General features: G+C 49.2%; 1 protein-coding gene across 3 annotated transcripts in view; it reads left to right on the forward strand.

Annotated features, from left to right (window-relative positions):
* The window catches only part of SMAD3 (SMAD family member 3), a gene marked incomplete at its 5' end in the record, with an annotated part of 119,784 nt that overhangs the window by 6,225 nt on the left and 96,488 nt on the right, over window positions 1-17,071 (forward strand). The window contains one exon of one of the 3 annotated variants that reach the window (XM_082383394.1): window positions 10,006-10,499. The exons of 1 other annotated variant lie outside the window; for it this stretch is intronic. In XM_082383394.1, the coding sequence (XP_082239520.1) occupies window positions 10,471-10,499 (29 nt within the window). Of the gene's footprint in view, window positions 1-10,005; window positions 10,500-10,553; window positions 12,361-17,071 lie in introns of those variants that run through there. One more of the 3 variants, XM_082383395.1, reaches the window with a different exon arrangement.

Raw genomic sequence — 17,071 nt, forward strand, 5'->3', positions numbered from 1 at the left:
TCTCCTCTGATGTATTGACATATTTAAAAAAACCAAAATCTACCGTGCCCCCTTCCCCAAATCCATGTCTGGTAGTACCAGTCTGCTGGGAAGGGAACTGCCTGGAAAGGCTGCCGGTGAAGGGGCCTGGGAGATTTACCAGCCTTTTGCAGACACGAGTGTCCCGTGCAGTGCTAGATGGGACTAGCTCTTCACCAGGAGGGCTGGGCATCATCTGCTGACCACTTCAGTCTCCTCATCTTCAAGTGCCGTGGTTCCTGGAAACGGTTGGAAATTGCCATATTAAACCCGCCCTGCAGAAGTCTGGTTTCTAATTTTACTGTATTCCAGGTTTTAGAACAAAGATCCGAGAGAACTTGTCCAATTCATGTTTACGCTTTCCTTCAGTGCACCTACTGGGTGCCAAAACCTGCTCCAGGTAGCAGGGCCCCACCAGTGAACAAGGCAGACGCCTGATTCTGCCCTCCTGTAGCCTCTGGTCCACTGGCTGCTGAACATGAGTCCTTTGGAATTGTAATAATCATGTGTGTGTTCACTCTGGTTAACTTGTAAATACTGTTTTCTTAATGCCAGAGAACCAAATCCCCCAAGCTCTGCAGTTTATTGAGTCCTGATGAGGGTGTGTGTGTGTGTGTGTGTGTGTGTGTGTGTGTGTGTGTAACATTATTCTTTGTTTTGACTTAATTAACAGTTTAAGAAATAACAAATCTAGAGCACAAGTCACACTGTCTGCAGTGATTATCTGAGGCCTCTGCTGGAAACAGCAGCCTGCCACCGTGGCACACTGCTACAGAATGTTTTGACAGAGAGACTTGGTTTAAAACGAAAACACGGTAGAAGCCTATTAATTAAGAAGTTTGGCTAATGCTGGACTAGGCTGAAGTTTGTGTAGCAGGCCTTTTCTCCCCATAAATGTGGTCAGAGAAAAATTAGTCATAAACAAACTTTTGGGAGTCATTTTGGAGGCAGGAGTCAACAGACCTGAGTAGGTTCTAGACTTAAGCTCTGTTTCTAACTAGCTGTGTCACCTGGGCCAAGTTGCTTAACATCTCTGGGCCTCAGATGTTCTCAACTGGAAAATGGGCTAAATAAGCTCTATCAGAGGATCTTTCTAACTCTAAAGTGGTTTTCATGCAAGCATTTTAGAAGCTCCCCTTTGCATGCATCCGGTTGATCATTGAATCACAGATCTTTCTTAATGATTAATATCCTAAGGCCCTATGAATTTCTGTAGTTGAAAGTAATAAAACTGTAATTCAGCCTTTAATTTTGGTTATTTTCCCCCTCTGCCCTCCTTGCCTCTCCCTTGCCCTGTCAGTCTAAATCAATGAAATATAACTACAAAGGAATATAAAAATAACTGAATATGAGGGTAACGAAGTGAAGGCTGTGTGCCTTGAGATGCAGTGAGCAATTTTTCTTCTTTTGTTGCTATTTTTGGCTATTCTCAGAGCAGGAAGTTTACTTAAACTAATGACCACAATTGCCTAAAAATGGTTAAATGTGAGAGGTAGGCATTATAGAGGATACCTGTGGAAAATGTTTGCTCATATGTCAGGGTTTACCCAGGAAGCTTCCTTTATTTATTTTCAAGCATCTATATAAAGAAAGGCTGTACTCGATTGTGTAAGCGTGCGCCTCTTGTGGGGCGGCGTGGAGGTTACAAGTTGAAACCCCAGCTAGGAAATGAAAAGTGAGTTTCCCCCGAAATAGTATTTTTTCTGTATCACATGGCTCTCCCTGATTACATCTGGCAAGTTTTTCTCCTGACAGCTTTGCTGGGAGTTAGGACTAGGGGGTTGTTTAAGAAACCCTGCGTCAAGGTTTGCCTTTGAAACCTACAGCATTATCAGTCTGGTGGCTTTCCCTGCTAACTCTTGCATCACAGGCCGCCAGGCCAAGTTGTAGTTCTGAGGTGTCACCGTTTTGTTTTGTTTTTTCCTTTGAGACTGGACTTTTGAAAATAGTAATGCTTTTTGGGTGTGTGTTTTTTAAAGGTCTGTTTTTACGCTGTCACAGCTCAAAAATGCCAAAAGGCATTTTTTCCTTAAAAAATCACCTCTGGGCTAAGCCCAAATATGGAGTAATGGACCCAAAAAGGACTTTTTGAGTAGTTACAAGTGGCTGAAAGCAGGCACTGGTGATGGAAGTTGGGTTTTTTCCTTTTGCTTCAAATGTGCCCCATTGTAAACTTTCTTGCATCCTCATTGAATTCAGACTGGAGGTGAGTCTTATTTCTCTGTGTGCCTGCAAGGGCAGGGTGAGTGAGCTTGTTTTGCTACCTCTTTAAACGCTTTGTGTAGCCATTTATCTCTACCCAAAGATAGTCTTAAAATATTGCCTGGGGAGCAGGAGTTGGGGGCGTGGGTGGGCGGGAAGAGCAGAGTCATCAAGGGAGAACAAAGGGCCCTGGAGTCTGACAGACTGGAGTTTGAGTCGGCCAGTTACTGGCTATGTGACAGCCTTGGGGACATCTGCTTCCATTGATTAAGCTCCATTTGCCTCATCTGTATAATGGGCATGGGCCCACCTACCTCCTGTAAGTCAACGCAAAATGAGATAAGAGAGAGCAAGTACTTGACTGTGGCTCACAGCACACAGTAGGTGCTTAGTAAACACTCATTTTTCCCTTTCAAGGGGGAAATCTGACTGATGGTGTCAGTAGATTCCAGTAAGGGTCCCCCCCCGCTTCCCCCCCCACCCCAACACACTTGTTCTCAGGGCTCGCTGTTTGGAGAACATTGGTTGATGTAGTGAGAGGACCTTCCTCTAGCAGGTGTGCACCAAGTGGCCACAGTCACACCACTTGTTGGTTTATGGCTTGGAAGGCTATCGAAAGAGAATTCATATTCTTCGGTGGTTCTCCCCTCCTCCATCATCATTCTAAAAATTGTTTGGCTGACTAAAAATAATAGTATTGAAAATAAACTTTGATGAATCAGTGCTCCTGGGGTGGGGGGGTATAAGATCCTGAAGAAGAAACACCGTGACTCACAGGCTTGTCACCGATAGCCTGCCCTTCCGTGTGTGGAAGTGCATGTTTATTGTTGCTGGTGTGTGTTTGAGGCCTGGTTGGAAAGCAGTTCCAGCTCCAAGTACCACCTCACCAGTTGGCTTGGTTGTCAGGTGAGAATGTTCGGTGCCAGAAGCTCACGGCTCCAAAATAACCCAGATGTGGATGGCGGTACCGTTGGCTGCGCCTTGAGGTGTGCCAGAGGGCACTCACACTTAGTGGGCCATGCTTTGGACATCCTTCTGGATGTGGTCCTTTCCATGGGGCAGAGCTGTAGGGCCCAGGGATGGCCCACGTGGAGTCTGCACTTCCTCCTTACAGACTGTATGCTGGGTCCTGACCCTTCAGTTCCCTGCCCACATGGTCTCAAGCCTGCTTCCAGGTCCATCTGCCTGAGGAAGGGCAGACTGCGTCGACCACGGACCGTGTGTGCACCCGTGGGCCCCAGGCTGACAAGGTGGGCAGGGCCGGGAGATGGAGGGATTGGATGGAATTCAGACTGGGGGTGTCTGCATGGGTGGGTGTACATGAGCCCCTCTAAGTGTGGGGTGATGCTGGGCATGGCCAGCTCTCCCTGAGTGTCCGCATCCCATTGTAAAACCGAGGGGTCAGAGAACTCTAAATTCAAACCTGGCCTCCCAGGTTGTATCAAGGTATTTGTCAATATGATAGAACATATTCTATTTATCAGTCTGTTATCTTGATTTCTGTCTTTTAAATATGACATAGCCTATGTGGGCCTTCATAGGTCTTCTTGTTCTGGGACCCATTGATGGTGAGGCAGGCCTGTTCTTAACACCATCCTCTCAGTTATGTAGCCATGACTGAGGCCCCTCTCAGGTGGCACCATTATATGGACAGGATTGTGGGTGCTTCTATAGGGATTGATTTCCCTCACCTTGAACCCAGATCAGAGTGAATTAAATGCAGATCAGGGAGAAGGCGATACATATGGCAGCTGCCCACCTGAAAGGTGGAGCAAAGAGCCCAACCACTGTAGTGCATTTGGTTTTTGGATCCATTTATTGGGCACTGACTTTGTGCTGGGCCTCAGGAGATACAGAGATGCAGAGATAAAGTCCTGTCACTGAACTGTGCAGAGGCAAAAAGGGACACGGTGACCACAGTTACGGTGGGCTTATGGGAAAGACAGTCTAGCAAAGGCTGAACAAAGAGGTATTTGGGAGCCCAGAGAAAGAGCAGCTCTTTTCTGGGGGACCCAGAAGACTTCACAGAAGAGGTGATGCTCCAGCGGGACTTTGAAGGGTGGATAGGAGTGTGGGAGTGAGGGGAAGCTGCATGGAGCATTGGCCAGACAGAGCGTGGAAGGGCCTGGTGTCTGGGGCAGGGTGGCCAGAACGTGGAAGAGGGAGTGGCCAGAGAGGAGTCGGGAGAAGGATGTTGCCAAGGGCTTCAGTTGGCCAAACTTGGCGTTTGGACCTTGCTCCATAAGCGCCCAGGAGATTTTTAAGTAGGGGAGCGGCATGGCTGAAGCCACCATTCTATTCGCGTTCCTCCCCCACCCCGAGGCTGGTAAGAGCAGGTTTTCTGCCTGAGTTATCCGGGTCAGAGTCATAATCCCTTACACCACCATGTGGACAGCTTTAGGCTATGTCTGGACCAGGGTGAAAATAGTGTTTTGTTGGCCGTCAGGAGAGAAGACAAGTTGTACAGCCAGGAGGGCTGGGGGAGCCCAAGTGTTCAGGTAATTAGCCAGTGAGTCATGCCAGCCTCTTGACATGGATTCCTTGGGAAATTAAGCAGGGTGTCGCTGGGCTCCATGCAGAGGCCTCAACATCAGATCCTGGCCTCTCCCCGGGTCTTCTCTGTGCCTGGTACGGTGTCTTTGTGTGGAATATCTCTGGTCAGTGTTGTAAATGTCTTCACTGATGATCGCCTAGGCCAAGCTTTCCAATTCCAGACCACACTGCAATCAGCAAAAATACCTAAATTCTCTACTGCAGACTCATCGAATGCTATCATGTATTAAAAACAGATTATATTCCTTAATAGGAAAGTAAAATAGTTTAAGTTCATATATTCTATCACTGAGAGCAAGCAGAAATTTTGGTGACCACTGAGAGAGTGCATACAATTTACTTCATCTGTTTAGAGTCAGCTTTTTTTTGTTGTTAATTGAAGTTTATAGGTTTTTAGAAGATAAAAGTTTTGTGTCCACAGACTCATTCTAGTTCATGGACCATTTCTGAGAACCCTGATAGAGGCCTGCTGCTGAAGGGCAGCCTACTGCAGTGGTGGAGCATTCTGGGCTTACATTCAGAAGACCCAAGTTCAAATCCCTGCTCTCCCCTTTCCTGCTTTGGTGACCATAGACCAATCACCTGATTTCTTTGAGCCTCCCTTTCCTCATCAGTAAAATGGGAAAAACCTTGCCTCCCTCGGTAGGATGATTTCAGTTGTTTATTTAGATGAGCTATGCATTAAAAGCTCCTTGCAGACTGTAAAATATTATGCAGTGTCACTCATTATTTCTTTATGAAGCACAACTCTATAGTATTGCTAAAAGCCCTTCCTGACAGAGATGGAGTTAAGGCTTCCAAGTTCACACCCAGATTTTCACCGCCACCTTAGAGAAAATCATTCATGATGCACAAATTCAATAGGAATATGAACTCAGGGTGTGTGTGCTGCAGGGTCTGGTTCCAGAAGCTTAGGTGAGTTGGTGCTCGTGGCCTTGTCTGAGGATTTGGGTCAGCTGTGCTGACCTGTGGCTGATCACCTGAGCCCTCTCACCTGGGAGTGATCCTGGCACATGCAGTGTGGGCTGGCTGCTGACTATATGCCAGACACCAAGGTGGGCCATTGATCAATTGGTTGGTCTTCTTTACCCATCTTCTGCGAAGGGTGAGTAATCCATGTTTATAGAAGAGGAAGCAGGGGCTTCCCTGGTGGTGCAGTGGTTAAGAATCCGCCTGCCAATGCAGGGGGCACGGGTTTGAGCCCTGGCCCGGGAAGATCCCACGTGCCGCGGAGCAACTAAGCCCGTGCTCCCAACTACTGAACCTGCGCTCTAGAGCCCACGAGCCACAACTACTGAGCCCACGTGCCACAACTACTGAAGCCCACACGCCTAGATCCCGTGCTCTGCAACGAGAGAAGCCACCGCAACGAGAAGCCCACGGACTGCAACGAAGAGTAGTCCCCACTCGCCGCAACTAGAGAAAGCCTGCGTACAGCAACAAAGACTCAACGCAGCTGTAAATAAATAAATAAAAACGGTTTGAAGTTAAAAAAAAAAGAGGAGGCTGAGGCTTTGAGGGGTCAGCGGCAGAACAGGAATCTGAATTCAGGTCTGGTTCCTGACACCCAGTTGCCTGCCCCAAGGCTCCCCAAGAATGGGCTGCTGTTCTCATTCTCACAACAAAATCCATGAACTTGCTTAGGAAAGTTGCTGTAGGTCTCATGGTAAGAGATGGAGCTGGATTTGCCTCTGAAGCTCTGCCCCTTCTAGAATCAGGGGTGACTATGTAATTTATTAAACAAACCAGGACACTTCTAGAAAGAGTGTAAAAGGGCAGTGCTGTCATTAGTGATGGCCAGAAAATGGGCATCAACCTGGACTGTCCAGGCAAACCTGGATAAAATAGTCATTCTAAGTCACCCTGCCTCTGTGCCAGTGATCACGATACCTGACCAAGGAAACTGGGAGGATTCGATCAGCAGCTTTCTCTGCCACTGCTAAAGTGTCAGGGACTGTCTGGATTATTTACTGCTATTCCGAGTGAGGGGACTTGCCTAAGATCATTCAGCAGGTTGGCAACATAATTTAAAACTGGATGAGACCTTAGAGGTAATCTAAAATAGTCAAGTTAGCACCAGAGCTTACTTAGCTGCAGTAGGAGTTGGGGAACCTTTGGCTCTGCTGATGGCCACTCTGAAGGGAAGGGGGAGAAGTGGGAGGTGGAGGCGGGGGACGTGAGGATGGCAGTGAGGGGGTGGTAGGGTGTTCACCTGGCTCTAGAACATCTGCATCCTCATCAGGCCATGTCCCTTCGGAGCCCAGGAGGTGCCCCTAGGTGCAGTGCAGCTGAGATGGGATTTAATGTCCAGGAGCAGAGTCTTCTTCTGTGAGCTGACCTCTCCTGCCCCCCTGCTCCATTTTCGCTGAGGCCTCAAAGATATTACTGGCTGGGAGCTGGTGGGGGTGTAGTGGATAAACCTTCTGCTGAAGAGTTTTGGAAGGCATTGAGGAAGGAATTAAAAATAACAGCAAGCATGCCTTTTTTTCTCTCTTTGATGGTGGTAAATGCATGGAATGTGCCAGGGCACGTGGCCCTAAATAACCCCCTCTGTCAATGGAACTCCGTAGAGAACATGGAAAGGCTTTGCACAGCTTCACTCCTGCCCCATGTTCACGGGACAGGTTTCTGCGATCGTCCAAGCCTCGTGCTTCCTCTCTTGCCCCAAATAATCTGTTGGAAGTCTGGAGAGGGATTTGAGTTCTCTATACTCTGCAACCAAACTGTTTGCCGTGAGCGAGGCCCTGTCTGATGAACTCCAAGGAGAGCAGCTGGAGTGACAAAGAGGACTGGTTACAGGCTGAGAAAAGTGAAGTGTAAATTCAAACCAAACTTGGCACTTGCTTGGAGAACTTCAGCTGATACGACTCTGGTCGTCATCCTTTGTGGCTGTGCTGTGTCTTATAAATAGAACAAGATGCATTTCCTTTTTTTTTTTTTTAACCCCAGAGACACAAGGAGGCATGTGTGTGGGTGAGTATGGGCAGGGAATATTAATTATTTATGTTCCAGTTCGTCGGAGAGTCAGCGTGGGAACTGGGCCCTGGGCTTCACGGAGATGACTAGGCCATCTTGTGGGTAAGGCTGGACTGTGCTTTTGTATCTTTTGAGTTCCGGCTCTCCTCACCATTGCCACCCTCTCCTCCTTAGTGGAGGCCCTTGGTTTCTCACGCCTGGATACTGCAGTAAGCCAGTGGGCTCCTTCCCTCTCTGATCCATCCCATACTCTGGACCAGGGGCCAGACTCGCTGTATTGGGATGCTTTGGGCTACAAGTAACCTGAAACCCAACTAACATCTTCACCAGTGTGAGTGAGGGCTTATTATCTCCTCTAAGAAGTCTGGAGGCAGGGAGGTTTCGGGCACCAGCAAGGACTTGGGAGCCTTCCATCTTTCTGCCCTGCCATCTTCAGCCCTCATGATCCCGTGACGGCCACAGCTGCTCCAAGAGTTACCGTCTCTACACGGTTGCCTCTAGCGGCAGAAAAGCCTGCTTCTCCTTGGGGGTCTCTTAATCCAGGAAGGAAATCTTTCCCAGAAGCCTCCTGCTATCTCACTGGCCAGTATTTTGTCACATTCAGTCATGGCAGAAATAATGGATTGTAATAAGCCTTTTGATGTCAAAGATCCAGGCTATTTCTTTGGCTCACCAGTACCTGCTAGGCACTTAGTAAATGTCAATTAATACTTGTTGATTACTGTTTTCCTTCTTCTCTGAGTAGACTCCTGAATACTTATCTGATGTCTTGCTGATTTCAGAGGTTATGTTGGTAAACCAATCAGGGACCAGATCTTGCCCTCAGGGAGCTTACAGTCAAGATGGAGAGACCATTATTTGTGTTCAGAATATCCAACCATGTGGGTTGTAGCAGTCTGCTGTGGGGCACCTTAGGAACAGGTGTGAAATTGGGGCTCAGGGGGACAAATGGAAGTGAGACTCACCGAGGGGACCCTCAGGGCCTCTGAACGCTGTGCCTGAACATTTTCTGACCTAAGCCAGGTCTTTCAAGAAGTTCGGATTTCTGTCTCTGCCCCACTACCAGTCTTGTTTTCCTGTTGACAAAATGAAGATTAAAAATTTGCCCTTGAGTATGGAGTGGGGGCAGGGTACAGAGCTAAGAGCCTCCTGCCCCCAGGGGAAATTTTCTAAAGGTTCTTGCGGTATTTTAGCTTCGAAACCCTGTGAAATTTAATTGCATGTTTAGCGTCTTTGTGTGTCTCACTGGCTTTGAAGCTGCTGGAAACTTTCTCTGAAAGCATATAGACGAAGAAATAAGAATTCTATAAATGTTTGGTGGTTAAAAACAAACTGCTGGCCAGTTTATAGAATTTTGGGGTCATTTTCTGATGGAACATTCTGCAGACACGGAATACCCTGGAGTCTTCCTGTCGCAGTCAGCTAATAACTGACTTTAGGTCTGCAAATGCTTTTTCATTCCAATTCAGAGAAAACAGAGCCTGTCCCAGGGCCTCATGGGCCCTTATTTTCCTATTGATCTAGGCTAACTCAGGACCCCCAGGGAAACATCTCAAAGCTAATTAAAGATGTTTGTTTCAGGTTTGCCTGTTTTTCTTGCTTGATTGAAAAAGTTGCAGTTTTGGCTTTTCTTGTTAAAAAAAAAAAAAAAAAGGAGACTCTATCGCTACAGCTGATCCAGGAGGTGGGAGTAGGGGGATTGCACACTTCAGCGCACACGTGATGCGTTGCCCTCCTGCTCTCTGCGCGAGGCCCACACAAGAGTGGCATCTCTGAGCACAGGGCCGGGCACCAAAGCAGCTACTTTCCTTGAAAATTCTTGAGTCTCCAGGAGGAGAGTGGCCAGGTGAGCCTGGGCGTGAAACCCAGTGAAGTGGTTCCAGGGTGAGGCTGGTTCTGTTTGCCCAGCTTGAGTTCTGAAGTTAATGGTCCAAGGTCCCCACTCAGAGAGTTAGTATGTGGGGAGATGGAGGCCCTGACAGCCATTCCAGGGGGTCCCCCGACCCTTTGTTTAACCGCGGCTGTGGACCAGTGGTCTCAGATGTTTACCGTCACCTGTTTATAAGAGGGAAGTGTGGTCATATTTCTATCTCTTTTGTGGGCTGCACGGTTGCCTTACTGGGGCTCATGTGGGAAGTGGTTACCATTCAGAGGAGAGTGAAAGAACAGTACTCACAAAGGGACTTTGATCGAGCAATCTTTTTGAATGTCGCCTTTTGACCACTGTGTTTTTTATTTTTATTTTTTGCCTATCAGCCTTAACTTCAGTGATGAGAAAATCAAACCACATGCTGGACCTCATTCAACCCAGCTGGGTATCACAGTTCAGAATTGCAGCTCAAAGTGCTTCTCCTCTCTCTGGGTTTCACTGGGGGGTTGACTTCCAGATCTGTAGTTCTGCACAGCCAGAGACCCTCAGCTTCAGCTGTTCTCTGGGCGTCCACATCTGAACATCCCAGCAACGCCTGGAATTGAACATGGGCCATTTCTTTCTATCCTTCCACGACCGACACTAATCTTCATCTTCATCATGATCGCAGCCCCCAGGGTCAGTGAAGTGTTGAATCAGCCAGAGAACAGACACGTGAACATGAAGGAACCTTGGCATCCCGTTTCTCTGATGAGGCTGAGGGCCCTTGGCCACTCTTTGGTGGAGCTTGGCTTTCTGACTTCAGGAAGGTCAGCTTGGCTTCTCTGGGTATTGGTCTTTGCATCTTGAAAATGACAAGCTCCAAGAGAGAACCTCAGAGGTCTGTATCAGCTCTAATATTTCATGACACCTTTCTGCCCTCCCTTGACTTCCGGCTTTTCACTCTTTTCTCGATGCACATATTTTCCTGGGAGGCAAATGTAATTTTTCATCTGATGCTCTATCTTCAGAGGCAGCCCATTCCTTATTTAATCCTATTATAGTCATGGTTTAACTCACCAGATACTTACTGAACATCTTCAGTTGGTGGTGGTGGCGGCAATACCGCCAGACAGTGTGGTCCAGGAGGTGTAAATGGCCTGTGGATTTGGACGGTCATACATACTTCTGCTGCCTGGAGCTGCCAGGCTTCTATTCCCGGGCTAGGGGAAATCAGCCTTCAGGCAAAGAGGAATTCTCATTTAGCCCAAAGCACAGGCTTCCTGTGCTTCTGGGACCAGCTGCGTTGCAGCCGTGGTGCTGTAAAAATACAGGAAGGAAGGGAAACATGTTCACAGGTTGGTTAGAGATTTTGAAACCAACAATCAACTCTCTCTTATCCACAAGAAACCAGAATCCACTGCTGGCTTTCGGGCTCTCACACCCGCAGCTCAACAGAGTGCTGTTTCAAAACTGGGGTAGACTCTTCTTGCTAATGGCTTTTTCCATGAACCCCAGCCAGCCAGCAAGTATATTCTTTGAGGATTATGATTTGACCAGCAATGCTCAGGAATCTTTAAAGAGAAGAACCATCTTTGTCCTCAGCTGTTTTCAGGCCAGTCAGGAGACAGAGCCTTCTAGAGATGAAGTAATGAGAGGCTGGCCACTGAAAGCACACAAGAAGTAAACAGTGGCCATTCCTGTGACCCTGCTTTTTTCGAGAGTCTGTCACCCCAGGGGCTCCTGGGTGGTGTGCAGGAGAGAGAACTAGAGGTGGAAGACCCCGGTTCTAGGCCTGCCCCATTGTGAACCAGCTTCGTGACCTTGGGTGAGTCACTTTGCTACCCCGGCCCCTGGTCTCCTCCTTGACAAACCAAAGGCGTTGGCTTAGCAGGATTTTAAAGTTTCTGCACCTTAAACATTCTAATTCTGGAGCTTGCATTCCAAGAAATGACTGACTCCGTTACTCATTCAGATAGTTTCAGGATCACTGTACAATCACTCTGGGGGCGGGAGATTGGGGCCCGCAGTTGAAGACAGGATGGAAAGAGCTTTGCGGTGCGGGGTAAGCTGCGGCAGCTGGGACTCCTGCTTCCTAATGACCGCATTTGGTGGTCGGGCTCACCATGGAATGTTCTCAACCTTGGTTACTTATAAAAATTCTGATACCCATACCACACCTCAGACCAATTCAGAATTTCTACAGGTGGGGCCTGAGAATGAGTATTTTTAAAGTTATCCAGGTGATTCTGGGGTGTGGCCAGCATTGAGAATCAACAGCCCTAGATCTTAAGTAAAGCTGTGGTGCAGTGTTCCGGGTATCTCTTTTAGGGGAAAAGTGATAGTGGTTGGTTTAAAAAAAAAAAAAAAGCACAGGTACACAGAAAAAAAGTTCTAGATTCTAGAAGCATGTTGATTTGGTAATCACAGCTGTTGATGGTGAGTAGTTGCCCTGAGGTTTGGATCCCCAGTTTTCTCCTGTCTCTGGGTCAGCGGTTTCTCAAACATCTGAAGGAGTAGAACCATCTGTAGTTGATTATTTCTGCTTGGGAAACTCAGAGTACTAAGTGGGGGGGGTGGAGCGAGGGCAGGGGTGGAGCAGGAGTGGATTAAACAGACCATAACACGCAGCCGCGCTTTTTCATGAAGCTAAGTCAGAGGCCTCAGCCAACGCTGGCATACCTTAGTGTCAGATCCTTGGCGATGCCCTGATGGATGTGAGGGGCTGTGAAAGTACGTGCTATGCTGTTTCCTGTGCCTTGGTGAGTGTCCCTGCCCTTGGTTGAGAGGATGGTACCACCCTCATCAGCCATAGCATCGAAACACTTCCGTTTATGCCCAGTTAGTTGTTCATGGTTCCCTGCAGGGACTCCATCCCTACAGCCAAAGCAATCTGAGGCGACACAGCTGTCCAGATTAAACATTAATGGGAAAGGACAGCTCAATTCTAATATCTTTTCAGGCAGAGGGGAGGGCATATTGTGATGGTGGTGGGATTGTGAAGCTGACTACTTAATGGGTGTGAAATGAGCTTCAGGAGGGAGGAGAACTTGTCAGTATTGATTAGCCCCGAAGGGCCTCGCAGATGGGGAGCAGGGTCGAGGCGCTTTTACAGTGACAAGGTTTGAGATGTGGGTGTAGACAAAGATGCCAGATGGAGGTTGTTATTTCTCAGGCAAATGGGGAATCCGTCAGTCACTAAATGTTTATGAAGCAAGGCACTCAGAGAAATGGCAGATATGGCCTCTGCTCTCAGAGAGCTTACAGTCTGACTTGGGGTTTGAATACACAAGTGTGGCATAGGATGAAGGTCTTCCGTGCTGTGGGCACATGGTGAGTACCCAGGGGTTCAGAAGGAGGGGCCATGGAATGGGTGGGACGGGACAAATGCATCAAGGGATGTGGACCTGAGCTAGTGAAAGGGAGACACATGGGCCCCACTAGTGAATTGTGCCTGTCTCCTCACTTCTAACACGATGTTGATTATCTTCGGGGAGCAGCCCCGAGGGGCACCCCATTGCTAGTAGGAATGACTTTATGTTCTTGCTCCCATCAAAATTCTCTGCTTTCAGGAGTCAATTTTCCTCTAGCTTTATTCCTTCTCCTGTGAGGGGTGGTCTTTGCCAGCCCTCTGCTTTGATGATTACCATCTGCCCACCTTAATTTCCTGCGTAGTTTCAGCTTGAAAGCCTTTTCTTTCTGGACCCAGAAATACCATGTAAGATGATTGTTCTTGGTTCCAGTAGCCACCTGGCACCCTCTCAGCAGTGGCTGCATTTCAGGTATGGATGGGAATGATTATCTGTGCATCAGCGAACTCAAGTTTGTCCTGTGAGCGAGTTGTGTGATCATCGGTAAATGCAGGACTGGCTTTGTTAGGCCCTGACTGTGGCCAAGGCTATTATTTCTCTGTGGGTAATTATTTCAGGCTTCACGGTCACAAGCTGAGCATAATCAGGGCAGATAAGAAAGCCACATATAGAGCAAAGTACATATTTCTCGAGGTGGGCGGCAGAGGCCTTATATATATGTGTGTGTTGGTGTATGTGTGTTTAAAAAAAGACCTATATTTTCCGGGCAGTAGAACTTAAGTTTCCAGTAAACATCTCTTCCCTTTTTACTTTACCTTTTAATTTGGTGTTTATGGTCTCTGTGCTTTGAAATTGTTTTGCTGTGATGCCAGCTCTGCCTGAAAAGGGGGGGGGGGGGCGGGGAGAAAGCCAGGCCCTTGGGAAGCCATGGTTTCGATCAGAGTTCTTAGAGTTCCTCTGGCCCAGCTGATTGACGGCTCAGCGGTGATTGCTGGAGCTCATCTAGAAGAATAAAAACAAGAGACCTGGAGTTCGAGGTGGGAGGGGATATGCATTTATTAGTTTCTCCCCTGTTACCGCCTTTATCGCGGGAGGCATCACCTATATGTAATTCTGGTCTGGCGTTTGTTTTCTCTGTTCCCCATTTGCCTATGTTGATGCTTCTGCTCTGGAAATCAGAAGTGCCCAGAGCCCCAAACCTGGAACTAATTCTCTGAGACTGTGGCTTGGAGACTGGGCACACACGAGGCTCAGCTGTTGCTAAGTGAGAACAGCCTCGCCCGGTAGGCTAGCTGGATCCCCCTGTTCTTTGCTTTACCTGTCGGCGGGGGTGGAAGGCGGAGGGGCGGGCAGGAGCTGGGGAAGCCCACTGCGGAAACACGGGGGTGGAGGCCAGGTGAAATGCATCAGTGAGGGTGAACATCCGTGGGGGAGCGGAGTGGGGAGAAAACTCACAAGAGCAGCAGAGCTGTCGGGCTGCATCGCGGGGGCAGGCTCGAATGAAGGGAACACAGGCGGTGTTCTGCTGCTTTTTCACACCTTCTAGTTGGGCGCAGCTAGGAAGGCTGTTTCAGAATCCCCCTCAATGAACTGAGGGAGCAGCTGTTCTGGGGGGAGGAGGGGAGCAGCTCCCGCAGCGGTTCACACCTGGCGTCCGTCAGCACCTGGGAGCACGCCGTGTGGACAGGGCCGCTCAGACCTCTGTCGGGGTGACCTTTCTCCGGACAGAGAGAGCCCAGTGAACCAACCGAGAAGGGCAGGCCCTTCCTCAGGGACCCTCAGCACCTGGCCGCGCAGAGCTCCCAGGAGACCCCAGGAGAGCATTTGACACACAGCAAACAGTCTTGAGTTGTGAGCACAGCCAACAGCTTTCTCTTGCAAGGTAGGCTTTTTTTTTTTTTTTTTTTTTTTTGGCTGGGGGAAATGGCTGTTTTTGTTTTGTTTTTGTACTTCTGAAGACATCAGATTAGGAGCCCCCAGAGAGATGAGACAGAGACCCTGAAAACCACACACCCCTTCCCGGTCAGCTCTGCCTGCCTGACCACCATTGCTCCCTGGCTGCTTTTTCAAGGCACGGTCCTTTCCCCCGCTTTCTTCTCCCTGTGAGCCTCTTGGTGATTCTGAATAGCAGGAAAAGCAGCCAAGTGTCCTCCTGTCTGTGACCTTCGTCTGCCCCCTCCTGCGGGCGGGGTGGGGAGGGGACGTGGAGCATACTTGAGGGTTTGCAGAGCGCTTTCCCATGGTCCTGTCTTCACAGCAGCCCTGGGGGAGGCAGGGAAGTGGTCTCACCCCTGTCTCGTAGGTGACGGGGACAGTCTCTGTGTTAGTGGAGAAGCAAGGACAGAGGCCCTTCCTCCAGTTCTTCGACGGGGTCGTTCTTTTACCGCACCGAGTGGCCTCACAAATAAATGCACGAGGTGTGTGTGCTCGCCAGGGTTCTCGGTATATCCCTCCGACGATAACAGACTCTTTTGCAACCGCTGTCACTGGGAAGGGGAGACACCACCATGACCTTTCATGTACTGTATTTTACAGTTTACAAAGTGCTGTCACCTACCTGATTTTATTTCATCTCTGTGACAATCTCTGGAGGTAGATTGCTAGTCCAGACGAGCAAAGGGAGCCCTGGAGATGCTGAGTGACTCAGCCCGAGGCCCCCAGCTGGTCAGCGGCCCAGTGGGAAGCGGGTAGCACCAGCTGGATGGGGAAGTGAGAGTCCAGCGGAGCAGGGGGTGGTGAAACCAGCAGTTGGAGGCGTTGAGTTTTGCTGTTGTTGCCTCCGAAGCCGCACAGGGACATGGTTCCTGACCTGACCCTCCCCTGGAGGGCCTGACTGGATGCCCTGCCCTGAGTGGAAGCCTGGACCCCCAAGTGTGAGGCGGAGGCACAGCCAGGCCCGAGCGAAGGGCTACCCCGAGGGAGTGGGGACAGGCTGCTTGGGAGTGGCTGGAATCGGGGTTCACCCTGCTCGGCTCACACTACCGCGAGGCCGACTTGGCGGGGCGTGTGCAAGGAAGACGGCACTTCAGAGCAGGGCGCCTCTCCTGGGGTAGTAGGAAGACCTGGAGTCTGACAGATTTTGCTGAAAATCCCAACTCTGCGACTTAGTAGCTGTGGGCTCTGGGGACACTTGCAACACTTTGAACCTCAGCTTGAGGGGACTCACTCTGTCCTTCAGAAGCGTGGGGTCCCTGCCACAGTCTGGGTCATACACAGTAGATACTCCCCGGGTCAGAAGTGACTTGATAGGTTATCTAGTCCAACCCCTTCAACAGATGGAAACTGAGGCCCTGAGAGGAACAGGGACTTGCCCACAGTCACAGTGAATGTGCGGCAAAGCTAGAGTTCGAGCAGGTCTCTTGATCCCCCTGCCGGGGTGTTTTGTTTGTTTGCTTGTGCTTTGCCTGAACCCGGGGTAGCTTTTCTTGTTAGTTCACATCCTGGCCGATAGCCCTGTCCCCGAGTAGTTAGTTTTCTTATGAAGTGGAGTCAGCCAGCACCCAGGGATGAAAGTGTAAGGCCTCTGATGTCAGGTTCTTAGGGAGAGGAGAACGGGTGGGAGGACGGGGCAGAGCGGTAAACACTTTTTGATGCTTGCCTGATGTGAACCATCCTGGTTTTCCAAGAATGCTCGATGGTAAGCATGGTGCTGACGCTGAAATGTTCCACTCAGAGTTTTGGAGAGTAGACGTACATTTCTCGTAAAGCCCTTGATGCTTCTCTCTGCTGCGTTCCCCACCCCCATTTCCCTAGGCCTTTAAATCATCTTTGGCTTGGGGTTGAAAGTAACCCATTACAGTGGTGAGCCTCGTGGTCCATTTTGTGCAGTGTTGTCAGGCTAAAATATTATAAACAGACCACCAAACTGTGTTTGGTCCAAGGCCAAGAACCTCCTTCTCCACTTGAGCGTTTGATTATCTGCTGCAGTGTTCAGCTTTGAGTTCAGTGCAGGAATCCAGCATAATTTCTTATATTGTTACCATCTGGTTTTGTGGAGTCTTGCTTTTGATTTTAATTGTGCCCTTTGGGAGAGAGAAACCCTACAAGTGTTGGGAAAATAAGATCCCCCTTCCTCACCCTGGCACCCCAGGCACACACACGTTGCTGCCATGGTGCTTGGTGGATGTGGTTGAACAGAATCCTCTGAATTTCTGAACATCCT

The sequence above is a fragment of the Balaenoptera borealis genome, assembly GCF_965194805.1.
Source record: "Balaenoptera borealis genome assembly, chromosome: 3".
Taxonomy (NCBI): Eukaryota; Metazoa; Chordata; class Mammalia; order Artiodactyla; family Balaenopteridae; genus Balaenoptera; species Balaenoptera borealis.